The sequence below is a fragment of the Protopterus annectens genome, chromosome 3.part0, assembly GCF_019279795.1.
Source record: "Protopterus annectens isolate FY-2018-M chromosome 3.part0, PAN1.0, whole genome shotgun sequence".
NCBI classification, from domain to species: Eukaryota; Metazoa; Chordata; order Ceratodontiformes; family Protopteridae; genus Protopterus; species Protopterus annectens.
In genome coordinates, this window is record NC_056731.1 from 187,843,092 (window position 1) to 187,869,409 (window position 26,318).

The following is a 26,318-nucleotide window of genomic DNA, read 5'->3' on the forward strand; positions in this document are numbered from 1 at the left end:
TGAAAAAAAAAAACTAATTCATCATGTTGGGCAACTTGTTTTGTTGTACTACTACTGTTTTAATACCCCTCATGCCAGTAACTGGGATCTTGCAGGTGAAGCCATGTAGGTAGGATGTATGCATGTACACTGCTTTCAACATTGTCTTGCTAGGCTTCTTGTGTACAGCCCCCTAAAATACACAGGTTCATAGCTAACTTCCAGTGTCTTCTGTTCTCCCTTACCCTGAGAAAGACTAGTCTTTATTGACTATCCTCCTCCCCCTGTCCAGCTCTGTGATGGCTGAGCTGATAATCCATACTTTGGTTACTAGTATCACAGAGTAGCGTCTACTTTTATGCCACTTGGTCACTTACTTTTGCAGCAGTTGAGCAGATACTCCTGGACTGGACTTTGTTTACACAGCTTATAGGTTCTCCATGGTGTAGTTAGTTAAAATTGTTTAACTGTGCAAACTTGTAGGATTCTGGCCTATGTAGTTCTTTCCACTACAGTGGACAGTAGCTACAGAAAACAAAATGTTTGGCTATAAACTGAAATCTGGAAGGATGAGGTCTTTCATTGGCCAGTGAAAGTTCTTATTCTTTCAAGCAGCTGTAGAGTGCAGTCACTTGTCATTCATCTTGTCTGCACCACATAGCACTTGACGCACAGGTAATCATTTATGCCCTGAGCAATTGCAGCTCTGTCATGAATGCACTGTTATCTCGGCCTCGGCTAATTTTGCCTGTTTATTTGAAACCCGAAAATGGAGGACTTTTGCTTGGTGGTGTATTTCAGCTGGTATTGAAAAAAAAAAGTAGCATTGTACTCTGTGTGCCATGTTTTTAAATTTCTTAGAAAGCAAGTTCATAAAATTATTTTATCAATCTATCCGTTAAATTAGGCAGAATGGAACACACACACAGACAAAAGAATCTTTTCCTTCCTTCATGTGGTTTTGCCAACAGCAGACGTGATGAGGGAATGATTTATTTTTGTCCTTTCTCTCTCTCTTGTAAGGCTTGACTTTCATAACGGCCATTCCCAGCAGCACTTGGCAGAGCAGTGCTTGAGAAGATTTTGTTTGTCCCTGCTTGAGAAGATTTTGTTTGTCCCTGCTTTCAGAACAGAGACACTGTGCTGGTTAACAGTGCATTTCTTGGACACGGTTAAGTATTTTCTTTCTTCTTTCTGCTGGAGCTAGGAACCTCTTCATACATGCTGTAGATGTGGACTGGTAACTGCTTTTTGTTCAGTTTTGCTTAACAAATATTTGCTTCATATTGAACTGTAGCCCCATACTACCTTATTGTGTTTAACACCAAGACTACAGTTATGGCAACACTTATTCCTAAGCAAGTAATTTTATTTCTACATTTGATGCAGTGGCTGCATTTAGTGCACTTTCATCAAATCTGCTGTTGAAATATTATGTGGATCCCCACTATACATCTGTTTTTGTGTAGTTAACTTTTCATTGGGTATAATTAAAGAACTTCTTACAATTTTGATGTAACAAAATTGTTATTCTTTCAGTCTTTTATGGCTCAACATCTCTCTAATTTGTTAAAATTTTAATTAGGATTGAAAGGAGTAGGTTACATTGATGTGGAAATTTAGGATTGAAAGGAGTAGGTTACATTGATGTGGAATGCATTGCAGCAGGCCTTCTTGAAGAGATCTTTTTACAGTCTACTTGGGGGCTTACCTAAATGTTCCACTTGAGTCAGTCAGGGGCCCTCTTACACAACATCTGTCAGTCTGGGAGACCATCCCATACAACATATAGATTTTGAATACAACATTGTGAGTCGATATGATCTTATCTTATTCCTCTCCTCCCTGTTGCACTCCATTTCAGTTCCCAGCTTTGCACCACCATCAGAAGAGTGTTTTTTAGTAGAGTTCTCAAACCTTCTTCAAATATGAACTGTCCGTAAGGTCCGACTAGACAGAGGCCATCAGTCTTCAATCAGTTACTTTTAGTGCCAAAAAGTTGACTGCGAACCTTAGGCCCATATTAGACTTAAGTGTACTGAATGACTTCATAGCAGAGCAAGAGTTTCAGATGGTGTGGGTGATTCTTTTGTTTTGTCAAGGACATTGGTTGTGCTTTTGGAACCCTTAAGATACATTCTTGCATGCTAGCATATTCAGGGATGTTTCTTTGCTTTTGGGTAGGAGCCAGTCATTACCAATTCCATGTTCTTTTTCATTTAAATCTATCCTTGGTCTCTGGGTTATTCTTAGTGTAGGGACACTGTTGCAGTGAACTAGGGGCTGCAGGCTATCAAGGTCTTCCTGTACCTGGATGACTGGCTGCTTTATCACTCCAACATTAAAGAACTTGATAGCAGATTGGGATTCCCTTGTTCTGCAATTCTGCACCCTGAGGATAACCATAAACCTTGCAAAATCTCAGATGGAGCCATTTCGGATCCTCAAGTTTATCCTAGGTTTGCTGAACACCCTTCTTTGCAAGGATAGTCTTCCATCAGAAGGAGTACCTCCAGTTTTACAAACACTGGCCAGGACTTCTGTACTGGTAGCAACATACTTCAGGATGTTAGGGCTTATAGCAGCTACAGCATTATTCCCTTGGCAAGGTACCACATGAGTCTTTCATTCGACATTGAGGAATCAGTGGAACCAGTGCTCATATCTGACGTTGAACCACATTAGCATCTCTGAAGTGTGTCACAGGCACCTGAATTGGTATTTTATGAATTACAAGTAATCCCCAAGTGACTGTTCCCACAAGATTTTATTTGTTTGTTAGCCGGATAGGTGGACTATCTATGAAGTCTTTGCAATCATGGTCCAGTGCCCACCCACACAATTACAAAGAAATCACACAGTTCATTTTGTAGCACAGAAATACACTCAAAACATTTTCTTTTCATGGCAATGAATTTACAGTATTACAATCAAGTGGAATTGTTAGTTTCAACAAAGAATGCATACAATTAGGAACAAGTTATCATGTTCATTTAACTAGGTAGCCTGTATTAAATATGATCTGCTCTTCATGGCAGGTGGGTACAAAACTGATATCTTCTTCAGTGGCTATTCAGTGTTCATTTATTTTTACAACTGTTACCATTGTGCCTTTTTTCTTGCTAGCAAACATTTTTGCAGACAGAAAATTTACGGAAATGAAAAAAGGATGGAGGACTACAACTCCTGCTGCCTCGTTACAATATTTATTCTATCTTTCTGTTTGTGCTCCTTCTGTCTTCATAATTTTCTTTTATGAATCCAATCCTAATACCAAGCTAGAAACGCAAATAAATGTGCAACAAACTTGGCATATTCCACAGAACTGAGTTCTCCTGCCAGGTGGCATGATCATGGGTGTAGCTTCAAAAGTACTGCAGTTCTCTGAGGGAAGACAGTAGCCCATTGACCTCTTGAAGGTTGAGAGAATGCATGCACATTTTGCAATAGGATTCCTACTAAACGATGTACGTTTTGGCTGTTGGACCCCACAGTTGTTTCAGATAAGTACACTTTTTCACCTCTGGTGAAATTTACTGTTTTATGTTACCATGTCTAGATGTACATCAAGTTATTTACATGCAGTGATGCTAATGGAAAGTGGGGGTGGGCAGCAGGTTTTGCCAGTGCCTTCACTATAGGCACTCGACCTTGGAAAGCTGACTTGGTGAAAGAGAGGTTGCTGACTTTCTGGTATAGTAGAACTGCTGATACTGTTCACTTAACTTTTGATTAAAACAAAACCATTTGAGATGTCTAAAGGTGTAATTAAACTCTGCCGTCTTAAAACCTAAGTCTGTCATGTATTCTGTTTTTTTTTTTTTAAAGATTTACCATAGTTGGATCAAGAGCACTTGACTTTGTCAGAGGAAGCAGAACATTCCTCAAATAGGCTGCATTTTTTTTTCAAGTTTCTCTTGTCAACTACCACCACTCGATCAAAGACATTGTGTACTTGTAGCTTGCAAAGTCATTCAGTGCCATTCCATGTTCTAATGTTATAGAAAGCCAACTGCAGCTGAATAAGAGTAACAGAATACTGAAGTGGTACGCACATGAATTAAAGTAAAAAAACAGAGTTAAAGTTATTAAAAGAATCACTTTAAGTGGTGCACTGAAAGCGTCAAACTAAACAATTTATTTTTTTAGTATCTTTACTGCTGGAGGTATGAATAACTAAATGCACAGATGACTCATTTGGACGGGCAGTCTGATTGTGGACTGATTCACCGCTTTCCAATAATGTTTAACAGATTTAGACAAGTCCTCTATAAATGATAACTTGAATTTCAGTATAAAAAGTGTCTTTACTTTATGTAGGAGTTTAGTTTACTGTACATTGCAAGTTTCAATTTATATGAGACTAGACCTCTGGATGCATTTACTAATTGGGGTCTCTGTTTTTGAACAGTGTCCCTTGTGATTTCACAGAATTGTTTTAGGTAATCTACTTACAATGTCACGGTTCGAGATGGCTCTGTGCACATCTTGATTCCTGAATATAGATGTATATAAGATCTGTGAGAGAATATTTCTTAACACCTTTTATTGAATTTTCATTTGAGACCTAGGCATGTGTATTTATATAAAAGAACCATTTTAACTAGTTCCTACTTACAAACATTATATATGGGTTTTTTTTGTGTGTAACTATCAGTCCAACATTACATAAATTGCTCAGTTCCTGCCTTCCCTTAAATCCCATTCCTCCTCAGAAACATTATTTTGCTTGTATTGTATTCCCACAATTTCCATTTTTTTCTATGTAATTTACTCTTACCCTTTTTCTAAAGATCCCATTTCCAGTTATTTTATCTCAACAATATTCAGTAGTTCAAATATGGTTGATTTAGACTTTCCATTTCCAAGTAACTTTTTTTTTTGCAGCTACCAGAATTAAACTTGGGCCTTACTATGTCTGAGCAATTCGGATCTTGTATCCCAAATCAAAAAATAATTTCCTTAGTTACTCATTTCCTCACCCAGTATTTCTGACAAGAGTACTCTATAGGGAATTTTTGAAGTCTGCCAACTCATTACACTTCCAAAACATGTTCTCATCACACCTCCAATATTTGCCATGTGGCTGTGGAAAAATTCTTTAGAATCTGCTTAGGGTATAGAAATACCTATACAAACAATTTCAAGCAAAAGTCCAAAATCTTTTAGACTTGTTGCATATTTGGGAGCCATATATCTGTCTTTCCATTGTTTCCTTATGAATTGCTTGTCCAGTCTCTCTTCCCAATTTTTTTCTTACCTCCTCTGATTCCTGTAGTTATTTTGTATTTTATATGCCCTACTAATTTTTAACAGCAACATTTGTTCAACTAAAAACTGTACCAGAGTAGGTCTTTCACTTACGATTCCCCTATTTCTTTCTCTTTTTCTCTCCTGTAGTCTTTCCTATTATCCTCCAATTTCTTTCTCTTCTGTAGTCTTAATCAGTCCCTGACATGGAAAGGAAAGCAGTCTATTGCCTGCATACACATGTTGGCTTACTTAGAATACTTTCTAGTACTTTATAATATTCATTCTGTATGTCTGTTCTCCTTAAGGATCTGCATCCAAAATACCACTGTCTTCATATTTTTGAATTTCCCCTTTTCATCATCATCCCTTTCCACTTTGACTTGTAGCTTTCTGCTTCTGTTATGTATGTGAGCCTTTAACTGTGTAGCTCTAAATAAAACATCCCCTCAAATCAGGTAATCCTAAATCACTTTGTATTGTTGGAAGAATCGGGTTATACAACTTTTTGCTGTCTCTCCCTACCAGATAAATTCCTTCATCTCTTTGTAGTGTGCAGCTTCTCCTCTGGTAAAATATGCCTGACCTGTACATAAAACTAAAGGAACTACAAATATGTTCACTGCTTGTATTTTGCTATCTATATCCACAAACAAGAGCTTCCAGTTTCTCAGTTTTAGTATTTTATTTTAAATATGTTTAGTCTCACCCTACATATCCTTAGCTGCCTAACAATCCTTTTAAATCCATACTTCTAAAATATTTCATTGTTGTGTCATGTCCCCATAAGTATGGATATTGCTGAGCCATTTCATGTGTGGATAAATAAAACAAAGGCTATAGCTGTAAACTGTCTTCATTCATTTTATATCCTGCAAATACTTGAGAAACTGTTTCAAGATGTTCCACATCACTGAGATATCCATTTCTGGTTTTATCTGGTGCAAAGTAATGTCTGCAAATGAAACCACCTTTTCTTGATTACCATACCAATTATATCCTTCTGTAGCTGTTATTTTCTTTGCCGGTGGTTGTGAATATAAAGTGGGTAACAAAGGGGAACGAGGACACCCCTGCCTATTCAGACACAACTTGTCACAGAGGAACCCTCCCACTTTAGTGGTTGCCTCCAATCCCTCATATGTCCTTGTAATTAACCTTATTGTGTCAAGGAATGCAAATGTTTCCATTGCCCTGCTCTTAAAATACTAGCTTACTCTGTCGTTTACTTTCTCTACATCAAGACCCACCAATAATTGTGGGATTTGTTTACACTGTGCTTCCCTCTGGATCATCACTGTTCTATTAATTTTATCAGATGTTTGCCTGCCCTTTACAAAACCACATTGATCCATATCTCAGTTTTGGCTACACGTCTGCCATTCTTTTAGCTATTATAGATGTAAACATTTTGTAATCCAGTTTAAAATTGAAATGGGCCGATATGAAGTTGGGCCTGATATGTGTTTGCTGACTATTACAGCCATGACAGCTTTCTTCCAAGATGTTGGTGCGGTGCTTCCCCTCCTAGCTTTCAAACTTCCACAGGAGTATCATCTATTCCTGGAGACTTTCCTGCAGATTGCCTGTTTTTTTTCAACTCCTTCTGTCTTAATTGTTACTTAAGTCTTCCATGGATCTCTGGTTATTTTTCTTACTTCAAATAAGACTCTTTGTGAAGTCCTCCAAAGCTAACTACAAATGACTTTCTTCAACTAAGGACAACCGTAAAGCATTCTTTAGTTACATGCGTAACCTAAAAGGAAAGGCTCCGATTTGTGCCAAACTGGTAGTTAATGATGTCACTTGTATCGAGCCTGTGAACATTGCTAATCTGTTAGCTGACAGGTTCTGTGAAAACTTCCCTTTCCCCACCACACTTGCCCCAAAACATCCTTATCACCTGTCCTCTACCCTGCATCTCTAAAGAGCAAGTTGTGAACGCCCTCTCTAAGGTCAAACACACAGCATCCATTAGACCTTATAACATCTCAGGCTGCATACTACTTGGGTTCAAACAATAATTTGCAATGCCACTGGGTACTCCTTTCACTCATAGTCTTAAGTACTGGCTTCATCCCAGCTGAATGGGAAAAGGCCACAGTTATCACCTTCCACAGAGGTGGTACTTCCACTGACCCTGGGAACTATAGACCTTTTAGCCTGACTAGCCTTATCTGCAAGGCCATGGACAGAATCGTCATGGACTTTAACAAAGACATTGGTAACCTCCAAACACTTGACCCTACTAAATATGAATTTGTCAGAGAGAGCTCATGCCGGATAAACCTGGTGTACTTCTTCGAGACAGTCACCAAGGCCCTTGATGAGGGGAAATCTGTGCATACAGCCTACCCTACCTAGACTTAGCCAAGGCTTTTGACACTATCCCTCACTCGGGCATAATTGACAAACTCACCCAGCTAGGTTTCAGCCCATATATTTGATGGTTCGCTAACCGGCTCCCTGATAGAATCTATATAGTCAAAATAGGGGAATCCATTTCCAACAATAGACCTGTAACCAGTGGTGTTCCACAGGATCAGACGTCCTGGTGCCTCTGCTGTTTGGGATCTACTTCTCCGAAGTGCAAGCTAAAATGAAAGGTCTGTGGTTGACTAAAGTTTGCTGATGATTGCAAAGTGGGAGAGGTCCTAGAATCTCCAATGATGTCGACATCCTACAAGAGGGTCTTGCCAAAAAAAAAAAAAAAGACTGGTGCCAAAGTCATGGCCTTAAACTCAATGCAAAAAAGGTATTCTCTATTTTTGGAAGAGTGATGTTCCTGCTAACTACCGCGAAAATAACACCACCCTAAGTATGCACTTAGTGGTGAGAGAGCTGTGCACACAGGTTGACAATCACCATGTCTCCACAGTGGTAAGAAAAACATTCTATAGTGCTCATCTCATAGGTAAGGGCATTGCCTCCAGAAAAAAAAAAAGTTACAACTTTCCTCTACTCTCCCCTCATAAGGCCAATAATTGAGTACAGTGCCCCTTTTGGTATGTACCTTTCCAAGCACCTGCAGCAATTATTCCTCACAAGGAAAATTCAAGGTTTTCAGCATCTGTCTTATGAGGATCATCTGAAATCACGGTCACTTTATTCTGTTGAATGAACAATGAGGAACATGGGACTTCTTAGACTCTAAATGAGGAACGTTCCTTTTGAGGTACGGTGTACACTGTGTAGGCATAGGGTGAATTTTATCTATAATTTAAAAAAAATAAATAAAAAGGAAAAATTGTCCTCCACCTAGGAGGACACGGGCACTCCCACCAGACAGTCTTGAACATCTGTGTAATAAAACTTTAATCTAGCCAAAGGAGTGCTGGAAGTCAAAGAGGAGAAAACTGATATTCCTTGACTGGCTGAGACAGAAAGCAGGGCAATCGCCAAGGGACAGGAGTCCAACCTTAGAGTAAATTAGTCATGGAAGAAAAGGGTGGTTGTGCAGAGGAGCAGAAGATGGAGAACACAATTAAAGCAGGCGGATTAGTGGCAAAAGGAATAAAGGAAGCCAAGGTAATGCAGCCTGCAACATGCTAATAGCAGAATTATAAGGAACCTCCATTTGTCAGTGTAGCAATTTTTCGTTTTCATTTTGTACGTTTAGCCATGCTCACGTCTTCTCTTTCCAAGTTTAGATTACTTAAGGTAAAATATATATGAATTTCAAGAAGAAATGCTCTCTGCTGCAGACTTCACTTCTTAGCGTTACAGTAACTCAACTATTGCACAATATGCTGGCAACATGCCAGTAGCAATAATAATGCAACAGTGGAATAGGAACCGAGACACCTGGTGATGTGAAATTTAGCTCTAGATAACTGTCACTTTTAGTGTGACACCCCAACCTAATGTGCTAAAATGGGTGGGAAAAAAAAAGTATATGCCTGTGTTAAAAGCAATAAATAATATGCATTTGTCGTTATACAGACATGCTCCCCATTTCATCTGGCTGTAACTTTTATCCCATTGTCTTGCACTTTATTTTTTAGAGCAACATCAGTTTTAGTAATTATCACTGTAATGCCCTAATTTACTCTGACATCTTTGCATGCTCCCAAAAAAATGTATGAAAGCCATGTTTATGTTCTTCCACGCAGACATATGATAAAACAAAGTACACTGACTCCAACGCCACAACAAATATTCTTCAATGCAAACCTTTTGCGCCATTTGGATAAAGTACCTTACTAGGGTCTGTATTAGTTCACCAAAATGCGATTTCTAAACTAAATATTGACTGCAGTTCAGCGATTCACTGAATTTACCAAGGGCAAGTAAATACTTGCCCTGCAGTATAATTGACAGACATGTAAGTAAATTGAACCCACCCAAGTAAAGTATACCAACTCAGAGATCGCACTACAGTGGAAAAAAGGGCAAAGTTGAGTATCTTTGCCCTTGGTAAATTCAATGAATCGCTGAAACAATGTTTGCTGAAGTGCAGTCGATGTTTAGGCGTTTGCTGAAATCCCATTTCGGCAAACTAATATAGACCCTCTAACCCGGGTCCCACTTATTACAATCAGTATCCACTATCCACTCTTCCAAATTCTGTAAATACTACATCTTAGAATAATATCTGGGTTACACAGCTGCATTTAATACTACAAGCCTAATAGCCTAATATTCTTGCTTTAACTGAAACTTGGCTAAAGCCCAGTTTAAAGATAGAAAGATCATGGTTTCCAAAAACACAGGTGAGTGTCGCATCTTTACTGTGTTCAACTTCAGTTAACTAAGAACATCTTGATTTATACCTTACTTTGATAAATTGGAGGTATTTTCCTTAAGATTAACAAATACAAAACTGATCAACAGTATAACATCAGCTCTCCTGGTGTGAAAACAGAAACTGAGAAAAATGAGTGCCATTGAAAATGTTTTTACAGTTTAGTTACTAGATGCCAGCAAAGAAGAAATTTGGAAAACCTGAAAGAAAATACAACCAGAAAAGAAAACACTGTTTTGGAAGGATTCTGAAGCTGTTCAGCAAAAAGCAATTCAGGCTTCAATTTAGAGGACAAAAATAAATCAAATATGCTTGGAAGTGATTAAAAATAATGAAACAGTGAAGGAATATATCAATCCAAACAGCCTGGAAAAAAATAGAAGAAGCTTTAACTAGCGCCTTTCAGATGAAATTATAAAACTGCAAAAAATCAGAGGCTGATGATGAAAAAAGCTGTCTGAATATGAGGTTGAGTTAGAAAAGCTTGTACAGAGAAAACCTGAGATTCTTTGCTTGTACCAGAGAAACTTGGATGGAAAAGATTGTAATAATTTTATGAAAACACAGATGAGTAACTGGACTAATGTTCTACAGCACAATTTGTTCGTTCAAAGGGCTCAGTGAGTGTATACTCCAAAGCTAGCCATGAGAAAGTGACCAGGACCTATATTAATAAAGATACAGTCCTGCATCAGAAAGAGTTGATCATGACAAAATTGTGGCTGAATGACAAAATATTAAAAAGTTGGAGACTGCAGAGAGTTTGTAGAAAACTATTAGTCACTGTACACCAGGCAGAAGAGAAGCAAATCTACCCCAGCAATCGGGTTTTGTCAAGAGGCAGGTGTGTGATTCAAGCTGTAGTATCCAGCTGTCTTCAAAGTGTTTTTTTTTTCTGCAGAATTTTAATGTAGAACAGGCTAAGGATGAAAATAGTTTATTCAACAAAAAGTGAGTCAGCAAGCAGAAGTCCCCTTTGCTTCTCATTCTTTTGATGGTAAGGTTCAAAGAGAGACTATGCCAGTGAAACCTTTTCCAATGTCCCAAAGGAAAATGCTTGAGAGACAGAAAAGAGAACAAGAGTTGACTGGACGAATCAGCAGTAATTTGGACTTGGAACTTGAACCAGAATCTGGTGTTGAGAGATGAAGAGGAAAAAGATGATCAACTCTGAAATTTAGTGAATAAATGGAAGACTATAAAGCATCTTATTGTATCTTGTAAAATATGGTTTTGCAAGAGAAAGTGGGTGAAAAACACTGGATTTTTGTTAACTTTGTTAAATTTGTGGGTGGACTGTAACGCATGTACCCCACTTTATATCATTAATGTATAGAAGGACACTATAAAAAAGGGAACACTACGTAAAACCATTTTTATTCTTATTAGTATTTGTATCAAACATCTCATGATATAAACAGCATGTTATACAGTGAAACAGTTGTGTATAATTGGGGCTATTTTAAATGTTGGAAGTCTTTTCAGTGACTGATATATGTATGAAAAGTACTTGTTTACTTTAATATCTTTTTTAGTGGTAAGAAATAGGTTTTACAGTATAACAAGTAAGTCTAGACAAAAGCAAATTTACTGTTCATGTACAGTGCTTTTGGGGTGCTGGGGTTGGGGTGGCAGGGTAGAAGTACACTGATTTGTATATGTAGAATTAGGATATGTTCTCTTATTTACTGAGGTAAACCTCTAGATTATTACCCTTGGCTTAATCTGTAAATGGATGTTTTTGTAAGCATGTGTGCTTTAAAATAGGATGCTAAGGTTCTTAAAACTGCAAAGTTATTAGGTTGGTTGTTTTCCTCTGGCAGATGTTCAGTGGAGGCAAAATGTGTGTAGCTGAGGGCAGCTGTGCATTCTTTCCTGATTGAAATTTACAAGGACTCATTGTTGAGTACATTTCCAAGGAGAGGCAGGCTGTCTGCAGGTGCAATTATTTAATGTTGAAAATTCTGAGAATTGCTGAGGGGAAATGCAGAATTTAAAGGTGAAATGGCAAGCAGTTCGGTGAAGAAAAAAAAAGTTTGAAATTCTAGGAAGTGAATAAGAGGTAAGCTCCCCAGCAGCCTTAATATGTTAATGCAGTTAATGGAACATTGTACAGTTTAGTTTTATATAGCCAGTGTACTTTATTCTTAGGGCTAAAAGTTTAATGGTTTATTAAAGCATACAAGCTGTTTTTCACATGTGGGAAGGGTAGAGGAATAAAAAAAAAACTAGAGAGAGCTTCCACTGTAAGTGGAGGTTGTAGTATATGCTTTAGCATGAATAACCTTAATTTTAGGTTAGGTAATGCCTGTAGGTGCTGCTGTCAATTTGGGGCAGTTTTTCCCTTCTGGAGAGTTAGATATCATGTTTTGAAATGTAAATAGTTTTTTATGTGTTTGTTCCAAGTTTAATAGGGGCTGGGGGTGTTTTGTATTTAGTCTTTCAAGGTTTTTATTAAAACAAAAAAGTCTTAAAATGAGACATGGTTTCAAATGGGGACGAGAAGAAACAACTGCACAAAAGATCAGCCTGCCAAATATTGGTATATGCATGTAACACAAAAACTGGAAATACAGATTCAAAAAACTGTCATGTAATAGATGAAAACATTCACTTTTTATCATGATGGCTATACAGTCTCCATATCATAGCCTTACAGGTATAGATAAAAAGGAAAGAGTATTGAATTATATTAACAACTGTAGAGGGCAAATAGCAGTACTGCAGGAGAGACATATGGAAAGAAATGAGCAAATGAATTTGACAAAAGATTTCAAAATGGATATTCAGCAGAATATATCCTTTCCCAAGGTGCAATAACTGGGCAGATAGAAATTATATTTCACAGGAGTATGTGAGTTTAAATTATATCTTTAATAATCAGAAGGTGCTTCAACAAAGTTAGTTTATGGGTGTGCACATATATGCAACCAGCTTTATTGTACATTTTTTATATTTTTCCCCTAACAGATGAAATTATTTATTGTGGTCTTTATATATATCACAACCTGGCATTTTAACAGGGGTGTGTACACTTTTTATATCCACTGTATAATAAGCAACTGTTTATTAGGAAAGTGTAGGATAGTTTGAATCCCTCCAGAAGAGAGCATTGAACAAATGAGGAGACACTCACCCAGCCCAGTTCAGGATCTTTTCATCTTTAGAACAGAGTTTTTCCATAGGTCATTTTGGAAGTCATCACCTTTTAGATGTATGCAAGTCCTTTATTATAGACAGGAGGTCAGATTTTAATACAGAATCAAATTTTTTAGCAAATAATGACCACTTGCCCACATTACCCAACAGTTTTGTATCGGTTAGAAGTCCTTCATTTTCTCTCAAATCAAGTGTATAAGTAGTCCCACAGCACGCACACAAACTGCCCTATGCCTGTCCCTTGCATTATTTTCTCATCACTGTTTTTGACTGTACAGCCTTGTCATAAATGCTGATACGGGCATGGGACAGTCTCTGAAAAAAGTTTCCCGAAGTTGCAACCGAACTGTTTCTTTTTTCTTTTAGCTTTAGTTTGTGCTGTTATGTTCTTATCCACATCTTTTTGTTTTGAATAGTGCAGCCATCCTGATAGGAGACATTGTAACACCCAGAGACAGGAGATGTGGCCTAAACTATCTGTACTCCAGCTATTTTTTCTAAAATATTGCATCACATAATGACTTTAGAAAGCTCATTAGCACTAATGTCATATACCCATACAAAATACTCCCTTTTTCAAACTCTTGTGTGGTAGTATGCTGCATTAACTTACACTGATCAATTAATGTATATTCATTTTTTTTTCTGCCCTCTGCTGCTTGTTTCATCCGTACCGGTCAATTCATTTATTTCTTTTATATCCTGAAAAAGGTCTTCAGGAAAAGACCATCATTCAGGCAGCTGTCAAGGGTGGCTCTTTTTTTTTTTCTCTGCTGGTCCTAACCACCAGCAAATACTTAGCTGAGCTCTGTGGGGGAGTCGTGCAGTGGGCTGACCTCTGAAGCCATCCCATCACTTCTGCAAGGTACGTTCTCTCCCAAAACAGCCTAACTCCCCCACCCCCAAAAGCACTAGCCACGGTTTCACTGGGGAAAATCGCTAACCCAGTGTGCTCCCAAGTATGTGGCCCCTCCGTCAGGAAAGACAGTCATGCCATTTGTCTTCACTCCCCCCCCCCCCCAACCGCCTCCTTCAGTGCTGGGGCTACTAATTGAACCTGGGTCACCTGGATTGCAGCAAGGGCACCACCCCCTCTGCACCATGGAGGCAGGTGTTGATCAATCTAACTGTAACCTAAACACTCTACTAAGCATATCACTGGCTAGTTACATCAAATATGGAGCTTTTCATCATTAAAACTTTTCAGTCCTTAAAATTATTTTTAACTTTGGAGTAGTCTCTGTGCCTATGCGTTTCCCACAGTCTTCCATATATGAAGAATTTAAAAAGGTTGTTTATACCTGGGTATCTAGTCTTGTTTTTAGGATAATTCTTACTGAACTACAGCTTCACTTAGACACGTAATTGCAATTCTCATAGGTAGGTACTAGGCTGTCTGCCCGAGGGCATTTATAAGCCTAGCCAGAGTGTGTGTGTCTGCTTTCGCTGCCCCATTGATTAACTGATCCTCTGTCAAGCAGAGCCAATGAAGTGATCCCAGGGGTGTATTTTCTGTTACCCATCCACTCGTCAAGGTTTCTCTTGAAGAGTGTGAGGGGCTCTGCCTAATGTAATTTTGGAATTTTGTTCCAAAGCATGGGAAGTCTCTGTGACAGGAATCTATCCCTCCAGCATGTTCTATTTATTGTTGTGGCGAGGGTTTAGCTCACTAGAGCGTGTGGCTTGCAGTGTCTTGGATTTCTTTAGGTGGAGCATGTCCATCAGTTCTGAGTTGGACATGGCTTTGTAAGTCAGGCAGAGATCACCTCTGAGTAAGCGATATGCCACTGAGTACAGCTGGAGTTTTTTCAGTCGGGCTGCATAGGACATATGTCTGAGGCTAGTAAAGGTACTTTTGTGGTCTTTCCAGCTGTTGGAAGTGTCTTGTGAGGTACATCCCAAATGGGGCATTGTACTCTATGATGGGTCTGATAAGTGACGATTAGAGGGGCACTATAACCTCTTTCTTTCTAGATGCGAACCCTTTAGTAATTAGATGGGCCACATAGAAGGATTTTCTAACTACTTTGGCAATAATGATTGTCAAAGGAGAAATTACTATCTACCTGGGTCCCCAGTACCTCTTCTATATTAAGGGGGCTGCCACCTATGTGGTAATTCATGGGTGTTTTGTTTTTCCCAAATGGGATGACTATGCATTTTTTGGCATTTGGCTTGAGGCCATGACTTTGACACCAGGTGTCCGTCTCGGTAAGGCCCTTTTGTAGGATGTCCATGTCAGCCGGAGAGTCAGTTATGGTTCCTAGTTTGCAGTCATCGGTGAACTTGGTTAGCCATAGTCCTCCTGTGTTTGCCCGTACTTCTGAAAAGTATATGCCGAACAGTAGGGGTCCCAGGACCGAGCCTTGTGGGACACCACTTGTGACTGGTTTAGAGTCTGACCTGGAGCCCGCTATTCTTACCGTGTGAGTTCTCCATTTCGTGACGTAGGGGTTTATGTTCAGGCTGGTGAGTTTTTCTGTAATACCCGAGTGAGGAATGGTGTCATAATATAATTTAGATTATGTATAGCCCTGCTATACTCTTAAATAGCTTGTATGGCCATATGTCAGACTTATTGTACAGTTAGCTTTTAAACCACATTTGTGCACACTTAGTTTTAGCTTTCTTCTCTTAAAACAAAAAATTTTAGCCAGTCTGTGTTCATTTCTTTCAGATTGTGTTTTTCTTTCACATTGGCTATTCTCTATACTTCTTCTATTGAGTGCTGCTGCTGTACTCTAAAAGGATGCACCTCCCAAAATAATTATTTGTTATGATCTGCATTCTGTGCTATTTAATCTTGTTACATGAAATGCTATGTTTATGTTTTTTTTCAGAACTCAAGTTTTAGATGAGAAGAGTTAGTAAACCCAGCCCACTTACACAATGATCAAGTAACAAGTTAGTAAACTATTTACTATCCTAGTTTTCACAATTTCTATTTCATTGAAAAGGACTGGTTGTGACAGCACTCTTGCTATTCCTCATGGAATCCTAGTTTTGTTGATATTTGTCTTTTATATGTGTATAATTTCTTATGTTCAGTTTACCATCGTCCCTAAGAACTTCCTGGGATGTAGGCTTGCCTGCTTGAGTTTGGGATTCATACTGCAGACTTCTGTGGCTTTCATATTTTTGCTTTGTCTTCATATCATTAAGTTGGTGAGTTTTCCTCGAGTTTCTGTTGTAACTAATGTACATAATGTTTGTATATTCTTGCTATACCCTTAAATAACTTGTACAGATCTTTGTCAGAATTATGGTGCATTTAGGTTTTAAACAACAGTTGTCTTGTTGGACTTCTGTCTCCTCTGATTTTTTCCATTACTTCCTTTACTTTGTATAGGTTATGAGGTTCCAGTAAAGTAGTTGAACAGATAGTCTGCTTTTCATTAAAGGGTAAGAGAGAGTCCCTGCAGTGGAATATTCCTGTACTCCCAAACTGAAAGAATGGCAGTCCTTGTAGCTTTTTGCTACAGCTGTCCTTAAACTCCTTACTGCTTGTCTGTTTCTTTCTAATTGCTCATGTCAGAATTCCTGTTCATGCACAGGTCTGCTGAATTCCTGACTTGTTTACAGTGGAGTGTTGCGGTATTTGAACACAAGTGTCGCCTGCCTTTGACTTTGAAGGTACACGAGGGTCTAATTATTTCAGAGAATTTGTTTAATCCACACAATAAGATACATAGCTTCTTTAATTTGGAACAAAATCTTCCGTCTCTCTCTCTGTCTCTTGAACTGTTATTTTGTCACCTTTAAGAAATTAGCTCTGGGCACAACTTTTTTTTTTTCTTTGAAAAAACTAAAATAAGGTCACATTTCTTTCCTTTTAAGGTTTGCTCATGCTATCCTTTCACCAGTTTTATTTCTAAGTAGTATTGGAATGCTTCTGATTCTTTGACATTTTCAGCTGACATTTGTATCCATGAAGTTGTTCAATCAATCTCTAATTTTTCTAGAAATTCTTCATACACTTTTTAGTAAATATGCTCTACTAAGCTATATGGTTTGTGTAGCTCATTGTATGTACTTCCAGGTTGTACTTGCTTGGATTAATTAACATCCTCTCCAGTTGAGATTTTGTATTGTACAAACACTTTGAATATGCTTCGGGGGGGGTGCAGTGTAGTTTTTACATCCATAGATGCAGTTGCTAAAGTTCTTTATTTTGGCATAATCTGTGTTGTGTATCTATAAATGCTGTTGTCCCACAGACAAATGACCTGCTTTCTAGGAACCTAGCTCTGATAATACTCTGAATATCGGAAATTTTCTGTACACATTCTTTATTCACATTGTAGTGGTTTAATGTTGCAGCATCTGTAATTACTTTCTGAAAACTACTTTCTTGTTCCTAACCATAATTAATAGTGAAATCTTGCTGGAAAACCTTTCTTCTAGCCATAGTTATTTCACACATATTAGGTGCATGCTTTGCAAGATACTGCATCATTTCTAGAATAGTCTGCAGTGTCTACTTGTCTTCTGCCCTTGGCATTTGTATATATTCTTGGATTTTTTTTTTTTTTTTTTGTCGCATGGATTTCAGTATTTGGATTTTTTCTGGCATGGATTTCAAACCCTGTTACAAATGTTAGCTAAGAAGTACAGGACCTCTGACATGAGCAAATGTAAAAAAAAAAAAAAAAACACTTGCTGAAAGCTATGCTAGTGTCATAGAAAGATAAAGCTCTAACTACAGCCCAGGTGACCCGAGTTTGATTACCAGCTGGCTTGGTTGACCACATCTGGGAGGATGGGTTTGCCCATCCTGGGGGTTGGCCCCAGCCAGTTCAGTCTGCCACTCCTGACCTCGGTTGCTGCCGGAAGAATGGATTAGTATTGAAGAGTTGGGGGTCAACATAGGGGTAATGGGGCATGACTACCCATGGCTGTGGTGATGACCCATGCCAGCCATGTGAAGAAGAATGAGCAGACTGATAAGAGAGGCATAGGTGGTCCTCACGGTGATGTGAGTACCTATGTCTTCTCCCAAAGGGAAGGGTTAGACCTTCATACAAAATGGATGTCCGCAAAAGCTTCAGACTATGCGGTGTTTACCAGGATGATGATCCCTCTGGAGAAGTGAATAGGCTGTAGTCCAGAAGGGGGTGGCTTGTTAGCTGGCAGATGGAGAGGAGAAGATGGGGAAAAAAATACCAAAAAGCAGCATGCTGAAGAATTTTACACTCAAGATAAACTTGTTTCTTAGTTGTGTTCATATTTAAAGAAACCTATATTATAAACATGGCAGCAGTTCAAATGATTATAGACCCGTCTCATCCTTTAGTTTGTACTCCCTTCCTCTGCATAAGAGAGACCATCTGAGATGGTGTATAAGTAAGGGAAGTGGTGGTGGTGAAGCTCCCTTCATTAAGGTGCTGGAGGTTGAAGCCCCTCAACAATTGCTTTGCAGTCTAGCTCAATGATTTGAGATTGAGCAGACTTATAATGAGGCATAAACGCAAGTCATATTTTATAATGAAATCTGCTGCTTTCAGTATGCAGCCTCAGAAGCTGAGTGTCTGATTTAAGAACTAAAATGTATTCTGTATACTAGCAGAAAGAAGAATATGGACTCCATTTCCATTGCAAAATTTGTGCAGGAATGCCATTCCCGACCATTTTTTTATTCTTGCTTAGTGATCTAAGTGGGTAGGTCTGTACTTTTATCGTCTCTTGTGACATTGCTGTTGGATATTGACATGTAGCAAATGTTCAGGACATTGTGTTGTGATTCTTGTGGCAAAGTGCATGTCTGACTAAACTTGTGGATGTTATTAGGTCTATATTTACAGTAATGAGCAGTAGAGACCTCATATTATCAGCCCTTGATCATTTTGTATAATCCTTCGTCATTTTGTTGAACTTGCTTTCTTTTTATTTAACTTGTCTTATCTGTTTTACGTATTTATTGCTGTGATTGTTTAATTCCCCGTAATAAAATAGAATTCCCCGTAATAAAATAGAACTTCACTTGTTGAACTTTAGTCCTGCAACTTGGTGACCATGAAGGGATGAGGATCCTGCAGTCAGCTTGTTGTACACAAAGGTCAGAGGTCTTGCTGATTTGTCCAATTACATATGGTACTGACCTTTCATATTGCATAGTTGTGCCCTTTGGGTTGTACAGATTATGATGTAGTATAAATAGCTTGAAGCAGCTGATAATTAAAGAGCGTACAGTTATTGTGTTACAGTGTCATCAGTTTCCAGTTGGAAAGAAGTTATTACGAAGTGTTAATTTCTGGTTTGTACTTGAAGTTGTAGCAGGCTGGTAGAGAGTTTGACACACTGGGACAAAGACAGATTATCACATTGCTAGCAGCTCTGGTTCAGATGCCGGTGGCATGCTGTGCCAAGCAGTCCTGCATTTGCAGACAGTTGTCTGTATTAACTTACATGGGAGAGCATAGAGCCATGTTATCACATTCATAGGTAGTGAAGCAATCTGATTGCCCCAACCTGCTTTGCGATGAATGTACTTTAAAATAGTTCTAGTATAAGGGTCATCAGCCATTGAACCATTGGTTGGTTTTCTGATGGAAACATAAGTTTAAAAAAAAAAAAGCTTGGATGGCATACTGCAGCATAAAAAATGATACTACAGCTTTGTGATATTGCTGTTTTTGTGGTTGTACCTCCCATATGCACATGTGTACGTATATACGTATAGATACTGTTATTTATCAGTTCACTGCTACTTTATTTTAGGCTGGTTGTAAGACGAATCACCACTACAATGCCAGAGATCGACACAAGTAATCTTGATGAGCGGCAAGTCCAGCTTCTGGAGGAGATGTGCATCCTTTTAGATGAAAATGATAAGAAGATTGGTGCAGACACCAAGAAAAACTGCCACTTGAATGAAAATATTGATAAAGGTATTGAAGTACAGTGTTGTGATTTTATTTTGGGTACACATTGCTGAAATGATCACTCTGTTGTAATTTAGCACTGTTTTTTGTCAGAGACGTCTCTTGGACAGAATTTCCTACACTTGCTAGTTAACTTTACTCCTGCTCATGGTGCTGTTTATTGTCCCTGACAATTTGTAGACATTTTTACAGTTAAATATGCAAGCTATTTCTGTGTCTTTTTCTGCTGTACATTTATATTAATTAGTAGCCTTCTGTTAAAAAAAAAAAAAAAAAAAAAAAAAGCCACCCTAAGATTCAATAAACTCCTTGTAGGCTTTGCACAGACCCTACACGGACTTTGTGTTGTAAGATGGTGTGTGGCATGCAGTAACATGCAATACATATTAATGAGGTGTGGCATGCTTAAGCTAGGTTTCATGGCTCGCAACAGTGTTGCTGGCTGCGAAACCTTGTAAGCGAACGCAGATAGCAATTCTTTGTAAAGCACAGCACCTAAGGTCCGTGGATTTGTGCAAAATGTCACAGTGATCACCAGGGCTTCATATATAGCTGTCATTCTGTAAGTGCAACAAATCTGGCAAAAAGACCAACTTTAATGAGGGGATTGTCACCTAGGAATGTGTTAGAATGGAACACTCACAACCTCTTAGAGCAAGAAATCTGGACAAAGCCATAAATGGGGGACAAAGGCCCAGAAATAGTGACAGATCTTTAGTATTGCACTTCCAAATGTAGGAAGTTGATAGCTCCTGCTACTGTACAACCTATTTATTCTTTCTGAAGAGCATAAAAGTTTGAGACTCAAATGTCAGTCATCAGTTTCTGACTGCACTCTGCAATGACATGCCAGTGATTTGCCAGAAAAAATATGATGAAAAAAAATCACAAATATGAGACAAACATTGGACATTCTGCACAGATTAGGACAATTGACAGGTATGCACTCAGATGTATGTAATATTGAGTTACATCAGTCCAGAGACCATCCCAGTGATGTGACAGCCGTAATATTTGATAGAGAAAACATCTGGACATCCTGGGAATATCTGGACAGTTGAGAGGTATGAATGTGGAGCATATGGTCCAAACACAGTACAGGACAGTGTACCTACAATGCGGAGTATTGTGATATCCTATTCCTGGCATTCTGTAGTTTAGCTGCATTAATGATCTGTAACAGGACATGAACTGCCATGTAAAATGATCACTCGGGAAGTGTTTTTACTGAATAGGGGCACATGTACTTCAGCACTGAACAGAGGGAAAGAGGGCAGGTGAAACTCTGTATACAGCAGAGGAGGCTTGTTGGTGGAAGAATTTTTGTAGCGGCAACACCAAGCATACATGTGTGTGTGTGTGTGTGTGTGTGTGTGTGTGTGTGTGTGTGTGTGTGTGTGTGTGTATATATATATATATATATATATATATATATATATATATATATATGTGGTACAGTATGGACTGTACAGTGCAAATGTGTTATCCTTGCATTAGTAATGCAGAGGATGTCTATCATGGATCTGACATACAATTGGGGTAGGGTGCATGTTGTGAAACCATGCAAACTGATATGCCCGAGTATGAGTGTACTCTCAGCAGAGGTCTCCCAACAGGGTGGCACAGGTAAAGGATCATTGAAAAGATTACAGTAACTAACCACAGTTATGAAGAATATCAAAGTAATGCCACCACTAATCCCATGCTTCCAACATAACATATGTGATGTGGAGTGATAACGGATGAGCCTACACACACACTTCAACTATTATGATACCACCACACTCTGTGATACCACCACACTCTGAGGGTAACCATGTTCTGGCACTGTAATATCTGCAAGAGTCATTAGTAGGGACACTGCTATACTTGTATGCAACAGTGTGGGCAATACAGGCTAGTTACCTTGTGTGTGTGTGTGGCATGTATAGGTTTACCTTTAGAATGTCGCAACATACTTGCAATCCTTTTTACTTAACCGACTTGAAATGTAGGAAATGGCAACATCAAATGCTCAGAGCTAACATACACAACAGAATGGTGACAATGGAACACTTGTACAAATAAATGCAGAAATGTGTTTGTACATGTTGTATCTCATCTGAAAAGTGGAGTTCCATATTAATCACATAATTGACAACAGTTCTGCTATGCTGAAACCCAGTGATGCAACCACTGGGGACACGTGTAGAGAGTAATCTGAACTTTGACCACCAAGTGTCCACACAGTGTTGTGCACATCATAAGTCAATGCCATCATATTGAGATCTTAGAATTGTGTGACAGCACTGTAGTCAAACCTCATTACAATACTTGTACAGTATCATGCTCTTTTTTTTTTTTTTTTTTTGCATGTCCCTCACCAGACACATGTAGCAGCTGGAGAGACCACAAGCAGTCTTGGTAAGCTAACACGGGGCCTACAAACCATGTCATGATGTATGTGGATAGATTAAAAGCCATATCACTGTAATCTTTATGGTATAGGCTGAGGTGACTTCTGCCTGACCTCCAGCCAGTCTATGACCCTGCCCTGGTGGGAATACCCCATGTCCAAAAATATGATATAGCTGATGACATCACCAGCCTCTGCTGAGGAGAATATACCAGTTATCCCACATGATGGTGTAAAATGCTCTCTGTAATGTCAAACAGCAGCACACACACACACACACATGGCTGCAGTGAGAATAGAACCCCTGCCTAAGTACACAGACTGCAGAACATAGTACTTAACGCAAACACCATGGCACAAATCTGATTTATACAGGAGTGCAGATGAACTTAACAATAGACGACATTAGCCGGTCATGTGGGAGACTATGTTGGGTGGCCTGTATGACATGGATGTGTAGGAAAGTACAAGTATCAAAATACTGTCATTGCATGGCATTGGAGCAGTAAATGGGACACACACCTCTAATCTGCTGTCTAGACACACACACACAGTTGATTGCAGTGAGACCAGAACCCCTAACTAAGTACACATACTATAGAACACAGTAGTTAAAGCAAGTGTCATGGCACAAGTCTGATTTGTACAAGAGTGCAGGTGAACTTGTAGATGATATTAGTAGGCCATATTGGGAACAACAGATTGGTAGGCCTGCATAGGCACATAGCTTCATAGGCTCATATGAGGCTACTAGCCTAATAGCAACAGGGAGTTAGCCTAGCTGTGTAAAAACACAAGTACCCCTATTGAACATAGTTGGATGGTCATTTTTAGCAGGGTGGATTTGTGAGCAGCACCAACTGGCCCTGTCCATGAGGGACACTGGTGCCAGCCCAGAGGTGACTTTGCAGTCACTCAACTAGTAGTCAAGGTTGCACTTAAACAGGGTCATTGAGGAGCAGTGCTTTACATGCAATGGGAGCCTTTTACAGAGGAGTGTGAATTGTTGTGGGATATATCTGTCTCTCTAGCATGGTCTGTTTATATCGCAGGCTAGGTTGAGAACCCTAGGCCAGATTGTCAAATTTGAATTGCGGATGTCCATCATTCCTAGAAGGGCAAGATCTGAGACTGCTTTGCAGGGCAGCCATAGGTCACCTCTCAGCAGCCTGCATGATACCAAGTGCAGTGACAGTTATGTCAGTCTCTTCATGTATGTCATGTTTGGAGGTCTTGGAATCTCCCAGGCACAACCATGCATTCTTTCCAATTACAGCAGGTGTCTGGTGAGGTTCAGGGAGATAGGAGTATTGTACTCCATTTATTGGTGTGTTAAGGGTAGAGTATAGCAGAGGTATGACTACCCTGGTCTTGGATGTGATGTCCATATGTATGATGTGCACAATACAGATTGTGTGTGTGTGTGTGTGTGTGTGTGTGTGTGTGTGTGTGTGTGTGTGTGTGTGTGTGTGTCACGACTATAGGCCTATAGTGATGAAAGTGTAGATTGCTATTAACACGTGTTCCCAAAGTCTCACAACACTGTTTGAGCTTACTTCATTGACAAATTGTATGCTTTAAAGTTTAGTCCATGAATTCGGCACCAATCATCACTCTGCATCAGCCCCTACTGTAATATGATACAATGGACTCAATGAGAGTGTCCAGTTAACAGTCGTCTGCAAACTTGGTAAACCACAGGACATCTACTGTTGCCTGTGCTTCAGGAAAGTATTTTTCAAACAGTCAATGGCCCAGCACAGATCCTTGTGGTATTCCACTGGTGAGTGGGCTAGTGGTGGAGATGCAGTCCCCAACTTTGAGTGTGTGTGCCAGTTGGCTGTCCATCTAGGACTGTATGGCCTAATTCCCATATGGGAGATCTTCACTATGAGACATGAATGGTGACCGTGTCAAAGGCCTTTGATAACTCAACATAGGCAGTATGTTCTCTTATCCATCATCCAGGTCTTTTGGGTCAGTATCCAAAAAGTCCACAAGTGTAAATGGCCCAGAAATTGTAGTTATTGTCCGTTTCGGCAGTTTTTCCATCTCTCTCAACTTTCTGATTTAAAAGCCAACATTTGCACTTGTTTTCCCCCCTTTCCTGTAACTAGTTTAGTCCAGATACAGATTCTTACTTTTAGCACTTGAATTTGCGTATTCGTGATCAGCACTTGTTCAGAACTTGTAAGCACTAAATAACCTACTATTACTATAGCACTCAACCTTCCTCATTACTTACAGGAAAACAGTTTTGGTACTTGCTTTCCTCACTTGCTTAGAGAAAAACAGCTCTTGTACTCGCTTTCCTCACTTATCTAGAGGAAAAGTTTTTTTTATTCAGGCATGTCCAAGGGTCAGCTCCCAGTGTTCTCTCCTGTCTATCTGATGAATCTGGGCATCTTGGGGCAGTGTAGAAATTGCCTCATGTACATAGGCAACCCTCTCCTCCTACCATCCAACATTACAACCTGTGAGAGATGCACTTATCTAGCCAAACTGGAGGTAAAGCTCTCTCCAATCAAGACTGAACTTGACAGTCAGGAGGAGACCACACAAAAACATTCACTGAGGCTCTCAGTAATAATCTGCTCAAGCAACAGAGACCTCCAAAGCAGAAATGCAAGCAACCTCCACCCCCCAACACAACCCAAATGACACATAGCCCCACTCAACCACAGCCAATAAGGCAAAACATACCCAACACACTAGTCATAGGCAACTCTATAGTCAGGCACACTGATGTCCCACTCGCCAGGCTAAACAAGGAGAAGGTTACTGTCAGCTGCCTTTCTGGTGCCAGGATCGGTCATTCCACAACAAGTACAAATGTGACTATGTCATTGTCCATGTTGGTGTGAACGACCCAAGATGTACCTCCCTGGACTACATGAAAAAGAGACATGGAAGAGCTCTCCGATCTTGTAGCCCAGGCAGGTATGACCCTAGCCCTGAGTAGCATTCTGCCATCACCCAGAATAATGCCGCAGTACAAGGACAAAATGATCGACTTCAACAATTGGCTAAGCTTCTGGTGCCATTCTAAAGGGATGCAGTGTCTGTCTGCCTAGGATGACATGGTCGACAGACCACGATGCTTTGCCAGAGATGGCCTGCACCTGTCACCCCCGGGATTCTGGATACTGGCTAAGGTTCTTATAGTGCCTTTTTTAGGCAAGGTTCAAATGACAAATTCACAACCGTACAGGAACAGGCAAGCAGAAACTGAGGGTGATGCTACTCAATGCTAGAAGTCTAAATCTCAAAATGCACTCACTCGAGGCACTCCTTAAAATGGAGAACATCGATATCTGTGCAGTGACTTGAGACCTGGTTCAAGGCTCCAGAGAGCACCCCTGCACTACCAGGCTATAACTCCTACCACACTTTTCAGCCATGTAACCTGGACCGGATCACCAAAGGCGGAGGTGTGTCCATATTCATTAAGGATATCCACACCTCCAGGCTAGTTGCTCAGCATAATGCAGCAGAGGTTATCCAAGTGCAACTAACTCTGGGCAAAACTGCAATCCAAATTGTAGCTTGCTACAGATCACCCACCATGCCCCAGGATTCCCACTCATCTTTTCTTGATGTACTGGAAAATATTAGGGTTCAACCAAACACCCTAATAATGGGCGATTTCAACTACCTCACCATTAACTGGGAAAACAACTCATGTACCAACTCCTTCGCTCCAACGCTTTCTGGAATTCATAAACTCCAATGCCCTGGATCAACTTATCCACACTCCCACCAGGGGCAACAATATCCTAGATCTAGTCATTACCAATATGAGTGACCGGTGTTTCAAACCTGAAGTCAACGCTTCATTGGTCCGATCCGACCATGAGCTAATTGCCCTAGATGTCCACATCCTGCCTCCATCCCCCATTAAGGAAACCAT

General features: G+C 39.6%; 1 protein-coding gene across 1 annotated transcript in view; it reads left to right on the top strand.

The window, feature by feature from the left end:
- IDI1 (isopentenyl-diphosphate delta isomerase 1) overlaps positions 1–26,318 on the top strand; it is a 180,184-nt gene that overhangs the window by 43,503 nt on the left and 110,363 nt on the right. The window contains exon 2 of the mRNA XM_044064685.1: positions 19,850–20,019. Within this exon, the coding sequence (XP_043920620.1) occupies positions 19,850–20,019 (170 nt within the window). The remainder of the gene's footprint in view (positions 1–19,849; positions 20,020–26,318) is intronic.